Source organism: Felis catus, chromosome D2, assembly GCF_018350175.1.
Source record: "Felis catus isolate Fca126 chromosome D2, F.catus_Fca126_mat1.0, whole genome shotgun sequence".
Taxonomy (NCBI): Eukaryota; Metazoa; Chordata; class Mammalia; order Carnivora; family Felidae; genus Felis; species Felis catus.
The window spans coordinates 19,021,478-19,041,714 of NC_058378.1; the positions used below are offsets into that span (position 1 = coordinate 19,021,478).

General features: G+C 50.7%; 1 protein-coding gene across 1 annotated transcript in view; it reads left to right on the forward strand.

The window, feature by feature from the left end:
• Positions 1–877: 877 nt before the first annotated feature.
• Positions 878–20,237, forward strand: part of LOC102901250 (centriole, cilia and spindle associated protein) — a 30,393-nt gene continuing 11,033 nt past the window's right edge. Inside the window, exons 1-4 of the mRNA XM_023240446.2 lie at positions 878–961; positions 10,051–10,061; positions 11,213–11,761; positions 12,226–12,668. Of these exons, the coding sequence (XP_023096214.2) occupies positions 878–961; positions 10,051–10,061; positions 11,213–11,761; positions 12,226–12,668 (1,087 nt within the window). The remainder of the gene's footprint in view (positions 962–10,050; positions 10,062–11,212; positions 11,762–12,225; positions 12,669–20,237) is intronic.

Below are 20,237 nucleotides of genomic sequence, written 5' to 3' on the forward strand. Positions count from 1 at the left end.
AATCATGAACAACAGTATTCTCCTGGTTCATCTTTGGGGTTTATGTCAGGTAGGCTCTCCCAGAATATATATATATATATATATATATATATATATATACTCATTTAATGAGTAAAATGAAAGAGAAAATTCTGGTCCCAGCTCTGACAATAAGTGTGTGATCTTGCAAAACTTATTTACCTTCACTAAATGACCTTATAAAAATTTTTTTTAATGTTTATTTTTGAGAGGGGGGAGGGGCGGAGAGAGAGGGACACAGAATCCGAAGCAGGCTCCGGGCTCCGAGCTGTCAGCACAGAGCCTGACATGGGGCTTGAACCTGTGAACCAGGAGATCATGACCTGAGCCGAAGTCCGACACTTAACTGACTGAGCCACCTTCACTAAGTGACCTTCTAAACGTATTCTCGGTTTTAAAGACTAGAGGAATGTGGAGTAACCAATATTTAAGCAACGTCAGGAGATCCATGAAAGGAGATGTGTTCCATCTACTCCCACCCACTCCTGCCAACAGGGATTCGAATTTAACTTTGTAGCAATGATCAGAAGGTTCAAACACTTTTTCTCTACTATCTACACTTTTCCACCAAGAGTCCTTTGCTCCACTGTGTACTTGTGCTTATTAATCTCTAATATTGAGAAGGTAGCGTGCCCAGTTCACAAGATCACCCTCGCTCTGGACACCAGCTCCAAGTTTGGGACGCCCCAGGTTTGATAATTCCTTAGAAGAACTCACAGAACTCACTGAAAGCCAATGGTTGCAATATAACGACAAAAGGAAGCGTTGCGTGGGGCAGTCCGGGAGGGTTCCAGAAGCAGGGCTTCTGGTTGTTCCCTCCCCATGGTGTCACGGGCAGTGCTAACTGCTCCCCGCAATGATGGGTGACGTCATTTGTGGAATATTGCCAACCAAGGAAGTTCACCCACGCCTCAGTCTCTATGGGGGCTCCTTCGTCAGCTGTGTACGTAGCTGGTCTCAGTTTCCAGATCTTTTGGAAGTTGAGCTGGTATTGCAGGACTTAAAAGTGGACTTAAATCACATTGTTAGACATTCTGGTAGGGTCCAAGACGCCCAAGCAAACAAAGACACTCAGCGGTCAGGACATTCCAAGAGCTTGGAGATTACCCACCAGGGGCTGAGAGCAAAGGCCAGGCCTCCTTCTGGGCCAGGTTAAGTCCTTACTATGCCTGTGGAAAAGTTTTCTTTTAGAGAAGTTTGTGAAGGCCAATGTTTACAAACTATCTTGGCTTTTTTTTTTTAAGTTTATTTATTTATCTTGAGGCGGATTGGGGCAGAGAGAAAGAGAGAGAGAGAGATTGAGAATCTCAAGCAGGCTCCTCACTGTCAGCTTGGCACCTGGCGTGGGGTTCGAACTCACAAACTGTGAGATCATGAGCTGAGCTGAAACTAAGAGTCAGACTCTTAACCCCCTGAGCCATCCAGGTGGCCCTAGAATATCTCGTTTCCTGTCTGAGACTCAACAGAGTCCACTGCATCGTCAAAAAGCAAACGCATTTTGAACATCCACCATGGTGCTTGGAAAATCCTGTGCTAATTGTCCACGAAGTTTACCCTGCCATTCTGAGCCCTGTCTCATCTATCGGCAGACATGTTTACGTGCCCCAGCAGCCCAGGCTAGATGAGGCAATGGAGGTTATTGCCCCTTGACCACATAGGGCTGAAGCTTTAAGCTGGCTTCTGACCGGCCATTTTCGTCATGGTTGCCAACTCCCAGGGTTCTGAAAAGAAGGCATGACGCGATGTGCCACTATGTCAGCAGCCACCCAATCAGCAGTTGACTTGTAGTTCACTCAAGTCCCTTTCACATACGCGCTTTCTCCTCTGCAGGCTCAGGAAATGGGCAACTCTCTGACTCTCCTGAGTCACGTTTTTGGGCGATAAAGTTTAATCGGCTCTGAAAGTTGAGTGGACTTTGCCATCACAGTGGATCTCCAGAACCGGCGAAGTCTGTGCTGCGGACTGAACCGTGTTCCCTCCAAATCCTTATGTTGAAGCCCTAACCCCCCTGAGCCGACTCAGACGGTAGAATTCCCCCCAAAGCGGTCAATGTGACTCTCTCACAAATTCAGAAAGAACGTGTTTCCGAGGTTCATTTAAACGCTCAGGGGAGAGATCTGCACGATGCTGGAAGGCTGTTCTCTGTCAGGCTTTGAAAATGAGCAGCTTACGTGGGCTACGCTCATTGCCTCACGACTCACATACTATTTATTTATTTTTTAAGGTTACTTATTTATTTTGAGACAGAGAATCCCAAGCAGGCTCCACGCCGTCAGCTTGGAGCCTGACGGGGGGCTCGAACTCACAAACCGTGAGATCGTGACCTGAGCTGAAATCAAGAGTTCGACGCTTCACTGACTGAGCCACCCAGGCACCCCACACACTATTTATTTAAAAAAAAACCAAACATATATATATATATATATATATATATATATGTATATATTATTTAAGTATAGGTGACATACAATGTTATATTAGTTTCAGATGCATAGAAGTGACTTGACAATTCTACGATTTGGCTTTTATCTCGTCTCTCCATTGAAACTTCATTTCTGAAGCTCATTCAACTCTTGCCAGCCTGATTTTTTTTTTTTTTTTCCAGCCGTCACTATCCTAAGTTACTCGGCACACGGTCATCCTGGGCTGCTGCTTTCTGATAAAAAGAGCTCCCGTCTCCTGGTTGCTTATTAAATGCACATGCAAATTCCATTACTTCACACACTGAAATTGTATCCAATCCTCACAAGACCTTGCTACCGCATCTATTTTGTGCCTACGGACACTGAAGCACGAGGAGGTTAAGGTACTTGACCAAGGTCACATAGGGCAAAGCCAAGATTCAAACTCTGGCCCCAGTGCCCGGCACACTTACTCTCCATACCACATTGTCCCCCACCCTCTTTATTCTCTGCCTCAGGGTACCTGGCCAACTGCTCCTCAGCCAAATTCCTTTTGTCTTAATCATCCCTTCTAGTAACATGCGCGTTAACTCTGGAGTCGGGGGCGTGCTTGGGTTCCAGTTTCATCAGCTACTTACTACCCACGTAATCTTGGTCAAGTTTTTTTTATTAGGGCTAGTCCTCAGTTTTACCATCTCTAAAGTGGATGTAATAAGTCTAGTTGACAGAGTTGTTTTGAGAATTAATTGCGATAATGTGAGCAGAAAGCCTGATATTAGTAGGCATTTGTTAGATACCTCAGCGTATAGTTTGCCTCACGAATACGAGATGGGGCTACTTTTCCTGGGATCCATTAGCTGGCACGGGACAGGATGACAGGCAGGCAAATGTCTTGTGTGTACATCTATGTTTTTCTGGGAAAGAGCCTATAGCTTTATTTATATTCCCAGAAGAGTATGCGACCCCCACCCCCTCCAACTGGAAACCACTGAATGCTAGTGGGCCTGGAAGTTGAGTCCTGAGTCTTCCACATTTCCAGACCTGAGTCTTTTAGGTTTCCTCCCCTGAGCACAATGCTGGACACACAGCAGGCTCTCCGTGACGTGCAGGAAACCGAATTCGACTGCAGTTCGGCAGTGGATGTCAAGGCCTCGGATGGTGGGGTCCCTCGTGTTGCCAACCCGTTTTCTTCCATACAAAGATTCCCACTGTGAAAAGATTTTCCAAATCGCTTCTTTTGTCCAACAGCAATAACCCAAAGCAGACTATTCTAAATGTTGCATTGGAAAAGGACTCTAGTGACATCACATCACGCTGTGACATCTACGGTTGGCGGAGTGCCACCTGGGTGGAGGAGGTGGCTGTGTGCAGGGCAAGTCTGTATTGGCCCTCTTCGCCCTTCCCTCACTCAAACACCTTGACATAATAACGGCTGCTATGTAAAGAGTGGAAACACAAGCTATTCATTCTTATTTTTATCCATCTCCTTGGGGATTGTGATGCCCACCCTCAATTCAAAAAGGGCTCAAGTGTATTTAGGTATCGGTTTCCCATTGAGATATATAATATATCTTGCCTTCCTACGTAAGATCTGTGAGGTTTACGTTACATACCCCTGCGAGTCCCACTGAATTAAAAAAAAAAAAGTTTACATGTTACATCAGTTCGGAAGAATTAATGATTTTCAAACCAAAAAGGACTCATACATGAAGAAAGGATTCATCATGGGTTTAAGTGAGCATCCAAAATACACCATGCGCTAGGATAAGATCAGTAAACGAGGCGACCAAAAGGAAATTAAAACAGAACAAAGTGACGGGAGGTTGGTGCACGAGAGTGGGCCACACGTTTGCCCCTGTCTCTGAACTTGCCACACTCGAAGCCAAGCAAAACCACAGAAGTTTCAGTGCCCAAATGGTAAAAATAAGTCAATGCGTCAACAGCGGACCCAGACAGATTTCTCCTGTGAGATTTCACAAGGGGATCATGGGTAAAGGGGCAGACAGGGCATTTCAACTCCCTTGCACGGATTTAAAAGAAAGTCGCATCTGGCTGTTTCTTGGAGAATCCACCCGTGAAGCCAGTGCTCTAACACCACACGTAACGCCTCTGTGAGACACCAGAGAAATGCTCTTGAAGCACACTTGTCCCATGGGTTGGCGAGAAAACAAGGAAAAGATTTAGAGGGGGGAAATAATCACTTAGAGCGATGGAGTGAGTGCACACCCATTAGGTAATCCTCCATGAAAAATACGTTCTTGTTCCCAAGCCTAATAGAGTTGGGGGCTCTATTCTCTGGGGTGAAGGGGGGGGACCTGGAATATAGATTTTCTTTTTTTTTTTTAATTTTTTTTTCAACGTTTATTTATTTTTGGGAGAGAGAGACAGAGCATGAGCGGGGAGGGGCAGAGAGAGAGGGAGACACAGAATCGGAAACAGGCTCCAGGCTCCGAGCCATCAGCCCAGAGCCTGATGCGGGGCTCGAACTCACGGACCGCAAGATCGTGACCTGGCTGAAGTTGGACGCTTAACCGACTGCGCCACCCAGGCGCCCCTGGAATATAGATTTTCTATGCTGCTTACCTAAGTGGACAGTAGAATATCCATCCTTCCATGAACATTATGAAGCCACAGGGGGAAAAAGAAAAAGGCATCCTGGTCTACACGGGGGTGGGCTGACAGAGTATATGCAGGTAGGGCCAAGATTTCTTCAGAAACACACACAAATAGGCAACCTGGGGCTCAGGGTTCAACATCGTGGAGCACTCTTTCAAAGCAGGCGTTACCAATGCAGCCAGATGAGACTGCGTTCTGACAAATTGCCATGGTAATCACACTGTGTTTCTGGATTTGACGGCTTATTATCTAGTAGTCAAGGTAATTGGGGGTATTTTTGTTTCTTTGCTAGATGGGACCAAGCGTAGGAAGATCAGGGACAGGGGATTGCTCCGGAGGGGGCCAGAGGCTCTGTGCTAGAAGTCAAGCAAAGAGAGAGAGAAGGAGGCGGGGAGAGGGAGGGAGAGGAGGGAGGAAGAGCTTGTAGGGCTGTTCAGCGAACGAACTAGAACAGTCGGTGAAAGGCAGCAGAGGTGGAGGAAGGGCAGAGGACATAGGGGTGGCTACAGTATGAATGTCGGTGTCCCTCTCAAATTTGTATGTTGAAACCAATGCCCCCCACCCCCTGTCCACTTATGCTTCTTACTTCCCACCCTTCCAGTTGGTATTAGAGATGGGGCCTCTGGGAGGTCCACCTCCACCTCCACCTCAGCCCTGGAGACAGGGGTCTCTCACCTGACAGCCCGCCCCAGGGCTGAGGAGCCACTCAGAGGAGCTCAACTAGTGGTCAAGCTCAGGGTCTGTGGTCAGTGGGTCCTGGCGCAGAAGCTCTAGGCCTGTTCTTGGTAAGTGAAGGACTTTGGGTGGTTTCCCATCCCCTTCGTGGGACTCCCGAAGCCGCTGGCCAGGAAGGCGTCTAACTTCTCTTCTGCAGGGAGATCGTGCAAATGGCTGGCGCTCTCTGCACGGCCACCCTCTGCCTGTTAACGGGGCTGCAGGCTTCTCGGTAGGAATTCAAGCTACACACTGTGTTTCGTCTTTTCATTCTTCCCGTGGCTGGTAGTGCCTTGAGACAGAAGGTTATGCCGACCGGGAACAATCCAGGCAAACAAATGCTTGGCCTAGATCTTGTTCCTGTGAAAGGAATTCTCCGTGTGTACTTTTGTGTATGACAATTCCTGGCTATGTTCATTGTAGACAAGGAGGGAAGGAAGGCAGTTAAACAGTCCTGAGGTGTCCTGGGGGATTTTTTTTTTTTTAATGTTATTTTTCTAGACTCTCTTATTTAGAGTCTGGATGAGCCCACAGCTCTGACAGCTCTTTCCCACACCATGGGCCCAGCTTCCCCCTCAGCTGAGGATCGGGGGAGGCCTTGTGGGTGAGGCAGCTCAGCTAGGCCTGCCCCTGACCGTGTAGACCCCTTATCTGATCAGGTCCTTGCTCTCTGCAGGGCCGCCAAGGGGAGTTGGTGCTTGTGCGCGTGCCCCCAACTGGGCTGATAAGGTGGCGGGTGAGAGGACGGGCACAGGAAATACGGCCTGATAGACGTGATCACACCAGCGAGTGATTGTGCGTGGGGCACCCGGTGACAAAGATGACATTTTGACTGGGACTGGGAGAACGGACATGCCGTTAGCAGGAACTGGGACTCCAGAAGAAGGGATGGGCAGGGCGAGGACGGTGGTAGATACAACGAACCCTGAGCTCGAAGTGGTAGCCAGCCGGGCGCGAGGGGAGGACGGACGGTGACCTGGAAGGCGGTGTGGCCCCCAGAGTGGGGGCGGGGCACCGGGGCACTGATGCCGTGATGCAGAGGGGTCACCGCTGTTTTGCGATCCCTCGTGCGGGGGGGGGGGGGTTGGCATGAGGAGAGCGGAGGGGAAAGAATGGGGGGAATCTGTGACTTAAAAAGGGAGACGGAGAAATAGGAAGCTGCCAAGGAAACTGGGAAACCCATCCGAGAGGAGGAGTCAGGACCGTCCGGTGTGTTGAACAAAGCGCCTAATTGCTCGCAGACAAACCCCCTCTGCTCATTTTAGAAGAACAGACACATATTTAAAAACTTTGCCTGGGTGGCTTCCAGAAGCTCTGGACGGGCTGGAAAACACAGGTGTGGAGCTCTCAGAGGAAGAATAGCCACGGAGACCGCCACTGCCCTGGAGCCCTGGGTGTGCGGCTCCCATCCCTGACTCGGCTGGCTCTGGTCCCTGGGGTTTCTCCGAGCGCTGTGGCCACTGCAGCCCCAGGAACTCAGCCTTGAAACTGACACCGCGGCCAGAGAGCCTCCTGGTCCCTGCTTCCGATGCAACAGGAAACCCTGATGGCCAGCCTCGGGACAGGAGTATCTGATGAACAGAGTTTAGGGTCTCATAACTGCATTCCAGCCGCAAGAGAGGGTCTGGGAGAATATCTAGCGTTTGTAGCTTCTCCATTGGGAGGTGGAGTTATAAAAAGGGCAGGGTGGACGGGCGACTTCTGAGTATGTTCGTGTTTGGAGAGGGGGCGGAGGGGAGGGCTCGGGAGAACTGGGAGCAGAGCCCATGACCTGAAAAGAACATCTTCTCAGAAGAAAGGACAAGTGAAGTGGAGAGAGCTCTTGGAAGACGGCCTCCCTGCGCTAAAGAAGGACGAGGTTATTGACCCAGGATGGGGTGGCACCCTGAGGGGGAGATAGTGCCAGATGCTTGGGGAGGGCTCTGGGAAGCAGGGAGCCCAGAGAATCAGCCATGCATTTTTGTGACCAGACTGAGTCACTAGCAGGCCTTTTTTTTTTTTTTTTTTTTTTTTTCAACGTTTATTTATTTTGGGGACAGAGAGAGACAGAGCATGAACGGGGGAGGGGCAGAGAGAGAGGGAGACACAGAATCGGAAGCAGGCTCCAGGCTCTGAGCCATCAGCCCAGAGCCCGACGCGGGGCTCGAACTCACGGACCACGAGATCGTGACCTGAGTTGAAGTCGGACTAGCAGGTCTTAATAACGAATCTGTACGCCTATGTAGCAAATAGCTATTATTTTCCTATAGTCTCCCAGGATTCAGCGTTGCTTTCTATTGGCTCCCCAGTCACCCTGGTGGAGAGGCTCTCCCAGGGCTGCCTCTCACTGAAGCCTCCCTCTGCCAACGTCAGGCCCCTCTTGTCCATCCAGGCCCCTGCAGCCTGGCCTCAGAGGTCTCCTTGAGGCCTGCCTGTTTTCCACCTTCTCTGTGTCTTCTGTGAGCTTCTAAGGCCATTCCTAAAATTTCCCTCTTGCTTAAGAAAACCAGTTCCCAGGGGCAGCTGGGTGGCTCAGGCGGTTATGCGTCCAACTTCGGCTCAGGTCACGATCTCATGGCTCACGAGTCCAAGCCCCGCATCGGGCTCTCTGCCACCTCAGAGCCTGGAGCCTGCTTCGGATTCTGTGGCTCCCTCTCTCTCTGCCCCTCCCCTGCTTGCGCACTGTGTCTCTCTCTCAACGATAAATATTAAAAAAACAAAAAGCAGCTCCAGGTCCACAACGTTTGCCACAGTTGTATCTTGTAACCACTGTTTACGGGCCCTAACCCCACCTGCAAATATGACGGACACTCTCATCCACATCGGCAGCTTTCCGTGCTGTATGAACAGACTATTCTTTTTTTTTTTTTAATTTTTTTAATGTTTATTTTTGAGAGAGAGAGAGAGAGAGAGACAGAGTGTGAGTGGTGGAGGAGAGAGAGAGAGAGAGGGAGACAGAATCTGAAGCAGGCTCCAGGCTCCAAGCCGTCAGCACAGAGCCCGACGCGGGGCTCGAACTCACAAACTGTGAGATCGTGACCTGAGCCGAGGTCAGATGCTCCACCGACTGAGCCACCCAGGCGCCCCGATTGTATTCAAATTCTTAACAGCTTAAGATCAACATACTTAAGATCAACTATATCCCATGTTTTTATCCCTCTTACACGTGCTGTCAAATTAGAACATTCTCATCTTGTTCTTCTTAGACACAAAGACAAACCTCCACGTGGGCACACACAGTTTTGTGTGCCTATCACTCCTCCTTCTGAGGAGTCACCCCATCCTTATTCCCTGGGCTGTCAATCTCAGCCTGCCACCCTATCGCCATCGACAGAGATGGGCACGTTTCCCAGGCTTGGCCGATCATGTCACTTCCTACACCTGCCAACGGCTAAGCATGTGACCAGAGAATCTTTGTTCTCTTATGCTGGTGGTCCTCAGCTAAGACAACATAAGGCTACAAGGGGTTCTTCCTCAGCTATGTGGAAGAAGTCCATTTACATTGGGGGGGGGGGGGAAAGGCCAGCTCCAGGAGGAAAGCAGAGCTCAAAGACAGAAAGAAATAGAATCCCAATGAAATTGACTGGGACTCTGGGTTTAGCTCGGCCAGAGTCAGTAAATGTCCTTTCTATTTAAGCTGGCTGAATTGGTTTTTATCACCTCCAAGTGGACGAGCCCTGATGAATAATAACACTTAAAAAAATTAGAATCAAAGTAGCACACTTAAGTGTGCACAACAGGTAGAAGCAAAACAAATCGGGGCCCCTGCGTGGCTCAGTTAAGCGTCCAGCTCTCGATTTCACGAACCATGTGATCAGACCCCGTGCGTTGGGCTGCATGCTGAAAAGGCACAAGACTCTCTCCCTCTCTCTCTGCCTCTCCCTCACTTGGGCGTGCTCTCACTCTCAGATAATACACTTAAAAAAAAAATAAAACAAATCATTCCTAGTTCTATTTTTCAGCTATACGAAAACCAAAAAACAAAAAAAACCCAGTACATTACCTTGTAAAGTAGGACCACAAAGCACCCAGGGAAGTTAGCTGCTGCCCTTTCCCTGCAGGGGTGAAGTTTATTTCTCTCTGAATCTGGGCTGGGCTTGTGGTTTATTTGAGTATTAGATGCAGGAGAAGAGATGTATATGACCTTCCCAGGCCTTCCAGCTTGCCATTACCCTCTCAGAAGACAGGGGCGAGTGGAAAAGCCAGTCTAGCCTCCTGAGGATGAGGCCACAGGGAGGGGACTAAACGAGGCCAGTGCACAGCCAGCCCCACCAGCAGGCATGTGAGGCCCTCATGAGCTCAACTCTCCCTCCGGCTAAAGGCCACTGTACGGTGAGTCTAGACCAGCAAGGCGAAACCAGAACTGCCTGGCTAGCCCACAGAGTTGTGAGAAACAAGCAATCTTTTTGTAATGTTAAACCACTAAGTTTTGGGGTGTTTAATCATGCAGCCAAGGCTGAGACAGCTTGCGTTCTGCATTTTTCACACAACTGCACATTGTCATTTCCCCCGGGTTATTAATATATTTGTTACCATTCTTTGGGTCGCAACCATCCCAAACCACCCCTGGCCACTTCCACAAAAGTGAAATGCATTAGAAGGTTCCTGGGGGGTGTCTCAAGGATCAAAAGGCAAAGTTGGGGAAGAGAGAAGTCAGGGCCGCTGTGGGGAGGTCAACAGCCAGGGCTCATGCAGTGGTCCATCCAGAAAACTGCCCTTAACAATCCAGGGGTAATGACTCCTGGACTGCTCATTTCAACTTCTCAGGACAGTCTGACTTGTCCCATTTGGGCAGTGTCGACCTCTGGATCAGTCGGCTTCCATGAGGGGCTGGGGCAGAATATGAATGAAGACAGAAGCAAAAATAGCAGATGAAGGGGCGCCTGGGTGGCTCAGTCAGTTATGCATCGGACTTCTGCTCAGGTCATGATCTCATGGCTCACGAGTTCAAGCCCCATGTAGGGCTCTCTGCCAGCTCGGAGCCTGGAGCCTGCTTCAGATTCTGCGCCTCCCTTTCTCTCTCTGCCCCTCCCCTGCTCGCACTGTCTCTCCATCTTTCAAAAGTAAACATTAAAAAAAAAAATTTTTTTTTAAATAGTAGATAAAAAAAAAATAGGTGAATGGAGGAAAACCCACTACGGAAGCCAGACCGGTGTAAACTCACTCATGGATGGCCTAGGCCTGTTTTTCAACTGTTTTAAGTATTTTGATTTTCCAAAGCTGCTTTCGAATCTTTTTTGTTACGAATGTATCAACGCTCCTTTTAACGGAGGGTAAGGATCTGCGTGGGGCCACACTTGAAACTGTACCGACTGCAGCAACATTGTATGCTGCCGCACGAGGCAACTGAATCTGTCCAGGCTTTTTTGTGCTGACGTCTCTGAGACGGTGGATTGGCGGGTTTAATGAAGTTGAAAAAAATGTTTGGGGTGCCGAGAAGAAAGGAATTCGTATTAACACGTGGAAAGGGGTTAAACCCACAGTTACAGGTGCTGTGTGAACACAGGAAGGAAGCAAGAGCGACTGCGGGGACTCGTTTCTGGGAGAGGAGAGCAGCGCAGGGGTGTCAGGAGGGGAGCGCAGAGGGTGCGACCCCGGGGGTGCTGCACCGTTCACTGGACGGGGCAGCAACCCCAGCCCCTGACGCCTCCCGCGGCGGCGGGCGCCTGGGACGGCGCCTACTGGGGACGCGGGGGCGCGGGCGCCTGGGCCGGTGGGCCGGGGACGTGGGCCTGGGGCCCCGGGCTGGCAGACGCGCTGCACCCCCGCGCCTCGCGCTCGGCACCGAAGCGGCCGCCCCCACGCAGCGGGCGGGGGCCGAGACCGGGAGCGCGCGGGGGAGGCGTCTGCTCCCGGGGACTGAGGCGGCGCCTTCGCCTGCCGGCTGCCGCAGGGACGCGGGCCGCCGCGCCGTCGGCGACATCTTGCTCGGCAGGAAAGCGCGGGGGAGAGCGGGCCGCTCGGAGCTGCTGCGCCACGAGCGCGGAGGACGGGCCGGGGACGCAGGGCCAGGCCGGCGCGGGACCGAGGAGGTAAGCTCGGAGGGCGCCCCGAGGACCCCCCGCCCTTGCTTTGCCTCACTCCTGCCCCCGCCGGTCCCCGGCCTCCCGCGGCCCTGTCACACCAGCCCCCGGCCTCTGGCCGCCGTCCTCCGGGGTGACCCCCCAGCCCCCGCAGTCCTGGCCGCTGCGCCCTCCTCCTGGAGCCTCCCGCGCGGTACCCCGCCGGGGCCATCAGGACAGGGTCACGGGACAAGGCGCTACCTGGCCCGGTCCTCCCGGGCCCCGCCCCTTCCCGGGGCCGGCCGCCCGCTCCCTCCGCCCCCTCACCTCCGCCCCCTCCCGGGCCCGGCCCCCTCTGCCCGCGCCCCGCCCCTCCGCCCGCGCCCCGCCCCCGCCCGCCCCGTCCGGGCGGGGCTCCGGGTTTAAACGTCGCGGCGGGCCGGGTCGGCGGGAGGGGCGGGGCGGGTCTCTGTGTCGTGTCCCCGGCTCCGTAGGCGGCGGCGGCGGCGGAGCGGAGCCGCGCGCGCTCAAGCCCGCGGGAGGCACCATGTCCCCGGGAGCGGGGTGAAGAGCGAGTACATGAAGCGCTACCGGGAGCCGCGCTGGGAAGAGTACGGGCCGTGCTACCGGGAGCTGCTGCACTACCGCCTGGGCCGCCGGCTGCTGGAGCAGGCGCACGCGCCCTGGCTCTGGGACGACTGGGGCCCGGCCGGCGCCTCGGACGACTCGGCGTCGTCGGCGTCGTCGGGCGCCGGGGGCCCCGCGCCCCAGTTCGCCCCCGCCTCGCCGCCGCCGCCGCCCGCGGAACCCGCGGCGCGGGAGGGGCCGGAACGGCGGGCGCGGGGGCCGGCGGAGGAGCAGGGCGCGGAGGCGGCGGAGGCCGGGGAGGCCCGGGACGCGGCGAGCGCGGAGGAGGCGGCGGACGGGGCTCTGCCAGGTACCGGGCCGGGAGGGGGGACGCGAGGGGGCCGGGAGGGGGCTGCCCCTGGCGTCCGAGCTGCCCAGCTCCGTGTCTCGCAGCGCTCAGGGCAAGCCCTTCCTATTTATTTTTTGTTTTGTTTTCTGGTAGACGGAGAATGCGCCTCCCTGGCCGAAATAAGGGTGGTGTCAGCCCCGCCTCCGCCCTCCCGCCCTTATTTCCGTCATCGGGTGGCTCTGGGTTGGGCCCGCTGTGAACTGGGTTGAAGTGGCGCTGAACTCCGGGTCTTCCTCCGAGGGCCGTGGTTGCCTTAGTGAGCTCCGAAATCCCATCTATTTATATCTAAGCACCTCTTCCCCCCCCCCCCCCCCCCCCCCCCCCGTAGAGGAGCCCAGCTTCCGTCAGATTCTCAGAGGGGACCGAGCCCAAGAGGTTAAGGTCGCTGAGCCCAGCTTTCAGTCTTATGAATGGGGCCGCTGTTTTTCTGTGTTAAGTCCCTGACCTCGCTGCATTGTCCCTGAAGAGTATTTTGAATTTGTTGACGCAGGCGGTTGCGTAACTCCTGGTTGGTGGGAGAATATTCGTTGTAAGTGCGAGGTGCTCTCCGCTTCTTGCCCACCCACTCGTCCCCCGTGCGCGCACCCCTCATCAAAAGGCTGCCGCGGGGTGGAGGTGGAGCCGTAGCTGGAAGATGGCCCTCGGGTGCTGTGCGTCTACTGTTTCTGCCCTGGTCCTCCTCCACCTTCTTTCCTGGCCAGACGGTGGCAGAGTTGGGGTCTCAGCGCGGGAGGCCGGATGGACGGTCGCTGGTGCTTGGGGCCGGGCTAAATGCCTTAGGATACAGCCTGGAGTAACCAGGGGTTCCCTCCTGCCACTTTCTAGCGTTGGCCAGACACTCCCCCCACCCCTCCCCCAGTCCCAGTTCTCCACCCCCGTCCCGGGTCACTCGATTTTAAAGAGGCTTGGGCGAGAAAAGTAACCAAAATGTATTGACAGCTTATTATCCCTCCAGTCGCTGATCTTAGAAATACGTATTTGCTCGCTCAGCGTTCAAAACAATTCTAAGTGGTAGGGGTGTAATTTTTACCTCCGTTTCATAGATGAAGAAATGGAAGCTGGGGATAGATGATCAGTGACTTCAGTTTTGTTTGTTTACGGCACCGTAAAGCGGGGGGATTAATCAGCTTTTCAGTCTCTCCTCGCAGCCCCTCTTCGAGAGGCTGGAAGAGAGAAAACTGAATCTTTTAGTCACAGAGCCAGCCTGCTTTGTTGCTGTTCTGTCAACTTCAGCCATTCTCAGTGCTTCCTAGAGCTGCCTTTCCATCCTCACATAACCTGTAAATCCCCCAAGATTTGTGGCTGTGTAGTAGCTTCCTAGCTAGCTTCTAGGAGCTTCCTAGCTTCAATGATCCCTGGTGGAAATTTGAATAACAGAAGGCAGAGGGGGCCGGGGCACATGCCTTCTGGTTTAGTCCCCGCGGACACTGGCCTACCAGCTAAATTGTGAGGTGTACTTGAGGTGCCTGTGTTTGCCTGAGTTCCTGATTATTTTGGTTTCCTTAGAGACACGGAATCCTACTAGTGGCTGAGGTCAGTTATTTCTTATCTGCTGATATTTCTGGCTTAGGCATCAGGCAGAAGAAAGGATGTTCAGGGGCGCCTGGGTGGCGCAGTCGGTTAAGCGTCCGACTTCAGCCAGGTCACGATCTCGCGGTCCGGGAGTTCGAGCCCCGCGTCGGGCTCTGGGCTGATGGCTCAGAGCCTGGAGCCTGTTTCCCATTCTGTGTCTCCGTCTCTCTCTGCCCCTCCCCCGTTCATGCTCTGTCTCTCTCTGTCCCAAAAATAAATAAACGTTGAAAAAAAAAAAAAGAAAGGATGTTTGTTGTGTCCAGGCCTCTCGGTTCATTTGCTTTGCTCCTGCCTGTTGATTCCTATGTCTGGCAAGACTGAAAAATCCTTGTTTTTACGTGGATGGTTTTATATACTAGAATGATGAGTACTCTTGAGTTTCTATGAAACAAACCTTTGGTTCTTGTTTTCACTGAAGCCGTATGTACACTTAGAAGCATCTAGTTCTGTATGGCTTATTACAAGGATCCAGCAGACACACAGACCAGCCCCCTGTTCCTTAGAGGACCACTTCCAGCGCCTCTGGCTTTTCCTTCGGTGTTGATTTTTCTCCGAGTGACAAGGCTTTTGTTGACACCCCTTAATTTTTTTTCTTTCAGTCTTTAGCATTATCTATCGGCTTTCCTTCTTTTTAACTCCCTCCTAACCCATACACACGGGCCCTCCCCACACCTGCTCAATAGTCGTCATGGAGTTTGTTGCACCTACAACTGTATCTACATTATTGTGCCTGGAAAATGTTGTGCCAAGCCGCCCTGTATTGTTTGCCGTGACTCGTTTTTCTTTCTTTCACAATACAACCAACACATCAGGTTCGCTCTCGCTCTCGACATCTTAAGACATCCCTCCCAGCGTCTCTGACCTACTTCCATCTGGCCTGGTTGCTGCTCTCTCTTGCCTGCCTGGTTCCATCTTGGGCGGGCCCTTGGCTACCACCCCAGGGACTCCTTGGCTTCTCTTACGTAGGAGCCCTTGTGTGGCTCTCACATCATCTTCCTTCTTGGTTTACCCCTCCCGTTGGAACTCATCTTCCAGTAGCTTCCCGAGAAAGGGTATGTGCGAGGTTAATTTTCTGAGAGCTGGCATGTCAAACGATAGCTTGTATTTCCGCCCTCGCGATTTGGTGAGTTCGTGGCTGAGCCTGGAATTCTAGGTTGGAAGTATTGTCTCTAAAGAGTCTGGAGGCATTTGCTGTGTTGTGTTGTAGCTTGCGGTATTGCGCTAGGGTCCTGTGGTCACCCGATTCTTGATAACGTGTCCCCACCCTCAGGAAGCTTTTAGGGTCTTCCCTTTGTCCTTTGCGTTCTGAAATTTCTCCTTGATCTAGGTCTGTCTTCCTCCAGTGTGCTTGTGAGCCCTTGCAGTGAAACTCCTGCTTTGTCATTTTGGGAGGTTTTGTTTTTTCACCTCTATTTCTGTTCCTGTTCCTGTCTTCTCGAACTCCTTAGTTGGATGTTAGACTTCATGAATTTCTCCTCTACCTTTCGAATGTTCATCTGTCTTTTTCTTCTGTTTTTTTTCTGGGCGATATTCTCAACCTTATCTTACAACTCTTTCTTTCTTTCTTTCTTTCTTTCTTTCTTTCTTTCTTTCTTTCTTTCTTTCTTTCTTTCTTTCTTTCTTTCTTTTAGAGAGAGTGAGAGACAGCGAGCGTGAGCAGGGGAGGGGGCAGTGGGAGAGAGAGAGAGAATCTTAAGCAGGCTGCATGCTCAGTGTGGTGCCCCCCTTCCGCCCCCCACAACTCTTCTATTTTTTTTTTTTCATCTGTGGGATTCTATTTATTTTTAAATTAATTTTGTTTTCTGGACTTGCTCCCTTCCCTCCCTACCTTCTTTCCCCCTCCCTTCCTCTTTTTATTCCTTTGTTATAAAGTTCATTTATTTATTTTGAGAGCATGAGTGGGGGAGGGGCAGAGAGATGTGAGGCTTGAACTCACGGAAACATGAGATCACGACCCCTGAGCAGAAACCAAGAGTCCTACACTTAACCAGCTGAGCCACCCAGGTGTCCCTCTTTTTATTCCTTCATAAAAAACAGTATTCTCTTCTCAATTCGTGCATATAGTATCTTTTATTATCTTACTGAGGATATTACTAGAAGTTTTTTTTATGTATTTTCTTCTTATTGTATTTCTACGGCCTAGTTTCTGGCTCCCCACCCTCTCCCCACTTGCGTTTCTTTTTGCTTTTAACCCTGTATTTCATGTTAGAGACCTTTTTGAAATGTCTGATGATCCTTGGCTTCTCACTCTTATTTAAGAGACGGGTACGAAAAAGCTGTCAGGACGTTCTGTGCACCTGGTGGGTGTTACAGGAGTGTTCGCTGTGGTACGCCTTGAAGCCTGCTTTGGAGAGTCCTCCGAACTGTCTCTAATTCCTTCATGTGTCTCCTTTTCACTTAAATTTTATTTTTTAGCAAATTTACACATATGCATAATTTTTTAAAAATATGCTTAAAACGAAAAAAAAAAATCTGACCTATTTCCCACCCGTGCCCCTCGCTCCTGCGGATGCTCCTTCCAACTCTTTTTAGCTTTCCTTTCAGCGATGCCCACCCTCTTCTCATCTAGAGGCTTTTTATTTTATTTTCTTATTTTTTTTAACATTTGTTTATTTTTGAGAGACAGAGCACGAGCCGGGGAGGGGCGGAGAGAGAGGGAGACACAGAATCCGAAGCAGGCTCCAGGTTCTGAGCTATCAGCACAGAGCCCCACGCGGGGCTTGAACTCCTGAACCGGGAGGTCATGCCCTGAGCCAAAGTCAGATGCTTAACTGACTGAGCCACCCAGACACCCCTCCGTTGGCTGTTTAAATTTTATTTTAAACATTATATATTGACTTCCCATCATGGGAGATGATGTAGCTTAAGATCTTGGCTCTGCCCCGCCCACTCCCTGCCATTTACCAGCCCCCGGTTTGTCCCACAGTATTAACTAGGTGACTATTTTGTTTAAAGCACGATTCTGTGTTTGAATTATTGTGGCTATGTAGAAGTATGCACAGGCGGGCCGTGTAGTATATTCTGACTACATTTTCTTTTTATTTATGTTTTTCCTGAAGTTAATCATTGTTTTACCTTTTTGTATGCGTGTATGTGTGTGTGTGTGTGTGTGTGTGTGTGTGTGTGTGTGTGTATTCCCACGACTACTTCACCCTGAAATAGTCCGGTAGTATTCTAAAACTTGGCATATGCTAGACACATTAGGTGTTCTATTCATTTATTTTTCTTTTTTCCCTTGGAGACTTTTTTTTTTTTTTTTGAACCCCCATCCTCCTATTCCAATTTAGACGTTGTGCTGTCAGTCTGGGACTTCTCTTCACTGTTTCAGTATTTCTTTTGCTCACATCCTTTCTCTGATCTCTCTTGTACATCTCGAGTGTCCCTTCGTGTGGCTTATCCCTTCCTTCTGGGGTAACATGTCCTCTGTACGTCCTGAGAAATGTTGCATGGGAATAGAAATTTTGTGACCTTGCATGACCGAAAATGCCTGTATTATATCCAAAGGCTGGATTGATATTTTGCAAGGTAGAGAACTATAGATGAGAAATTTCAGTGTTTAAAGGTATTATTATATTGCATCCTAGTTTTTGGTCTTGCGTTTTAGAAGTACCATGCCATTCCAACACCTTGTGTATGTGACCTCTTTTTTGGGGGGCGGAGAGAGCAGTTTTTAATAGATTCTCTTTATCCTAGGTGTTCTAACAGTCTATGTCTTTGTTTTTTTTTTTAAGTAAGGTCTACACCCAAGGGGCTTGAATACTAAGATCAAAGTCGCATGCTCTACTAACTGAGCCAGCCAGGTGCCCTTTATGTGTATGTCTTTTTTTAAAAAAAGTTTTTTAATGTTTATTTTAGAGAGAGAGACAGAGAGACAGAGCACAAGTGGGGGAGGGGCAGAGAGCGAGGGAGACACAGGCTCCAGGCTCCGAGCTGTCAGCACAGAGCCCGACACGGGGCTCGAACTCATGAAGTGTGAGATCATGACCTGAGCTGAAGTCAGATGTTTAACCGACTGAGCCACCCAGGCACCCCTGTCTTTTGTCATTTATTGGGCTGACAACTTGGTGGGCCTTTTTAGTCTGGAAACTTCTCGTTTAGTTCGGTAATATTTTCTAGTACTGTTTAAATAATTTCCTGTGCTCTATTTGCTTTTTCTTTCTATATTTACTTTTAGTTGGATGGTGTAACTCCTGGATCAAACCTCTAACATTTTTATTTAAAACTTTTTTGATATTGGAATTTGGGGTTCTGTTTTCTGGAAGAACTTTTTAACTGTATCTTCCAATCTTTATATTGAAAATTTTAGTTCTGCCATCCTAGTTTTAAATTTTGGAAAGATTACCTTTTTTTTATTTTTGTCCCAAGTTTTATTTTTAAAAATTAAAAAAACAATGCGGGCACCTGGGTGACTCAGTGGGTTGACCATCTGACTTTGGCTCAGGTCACGATCTCACGGTTCATGGGTTCGAGTCCTGCGTCGGGCTCTGTGCTGACAGCTCAGAGCCTGGAGCCTGCTTTGGATTCTGTGTCTTCCTCTTTCTCTCTGCCCCTTCCCCACTCGCTCACCCCTCTCTCTCTCTCTCTCTCTCTCTCTCTCTCTCTCTCTCTCTCAAAAATAAACATTAAAAAAAAAAAATAACATCCTGTTCTTGGATTTCTTTTAACTCAAAAAAAAAAAAAAGCCATAATTGAGAGGTCTGTTATATTTCATACTCTTTTTGTATACTTTGGACTTTCTCTTTTTAGAGGATGTACTCAGATGTTTGCTCTTAGCCTGTCTGCTCGCACGTAAGAGTGAGACTTGTAGAGCTTTCCAGGAGCTCTGGCTGTGGGGGTGCTTGTTGACTAATTGGATGAGGACGAGCTGTTTCTCTGGGGAACTTAAACATAATAAGTACCCATTTTTCTTGTGTTCACCTCCCCACATGGCAAACCTCCAGTCTCCTGCCTGGGGCGGGTACAAGCCTGGCTGTCAGCATTCAGGGAACAAGAGTTGGGGAAAGGGAGGAGGGGCCTTGTTCTTTACCACATAAACCTGTTTTTCAAGAAGGTGTCGCCCTTTACTTTTCCTGTGCCTCGTATCTCAAGCCCCTACCCACTCTGCTTCTCCATCTCTGGGGAGTAACCCACATGCCTTCTGAGCTAGGAGAGGGGCAATCATGTGGCATACCGACCGGAGGAAAGACTTTGCAAGAAGTGTCGACAGCGACATAACCGAGTGACCCTGAAAACTAGTGGCTTAAAATTTCACTGCTCATTTATTACTGCCCATGGTTTCTGTGGGTTGGCACTTGCCCTGGGCACAGGGGATGCCTTGTTTCCACTCTGTGCCGTCTGCAGCCTCTGCTGGAAGGTGCCAGGGCTGGGGGCTGGCTGCTAGGGCCCTCGCTTGTGACATCTTCATGCACCTGGCCTTCCTCATAATGTGCCGGCTGGCCTCCAAGGGCAACTGTTCCTGAGAGAGAGCAGGGCACGTGCTGGGCTGCCCTTTGTGACTTATCACCAGAAGCCATGGACCACTTCTTTCTCCCCATTCCTCGCTTATGAAGGTCTGCCCAGGTTCAAGGGGAAGAAGCATCCACCCCCCCCCCCCCATCTCAACAGGCACATTCATATTATGTTGTCAGAAGAGCATGTGGGTTGGGGGGCCTGGGCGGCTTAGTGGGTTCAGCGCCCGGCTTCAGCTCAGGTCGTGATCTTACGGTCTGTGGGTTCGAGTCCTGCATCGGATGTGCTGACAGCTGGGAGCCTGGAGCCTGCTTCCGATTCTGTGTCTCCCTCTCTCTCTGCCCCTCCCCTGTTCACGCTCTGTCTCTCTGTCTCTGTCTCAGTCTCAAAAATAAACATACATTAAAAAAAAAAAAAAAGAGCATGTGGGCTGGGACACTGATTAATGCTGGACCTTTGGAAAAGGCATTCCATTACGCTGGCCTTCTGCCTCATTTTCTATTTCCTTTT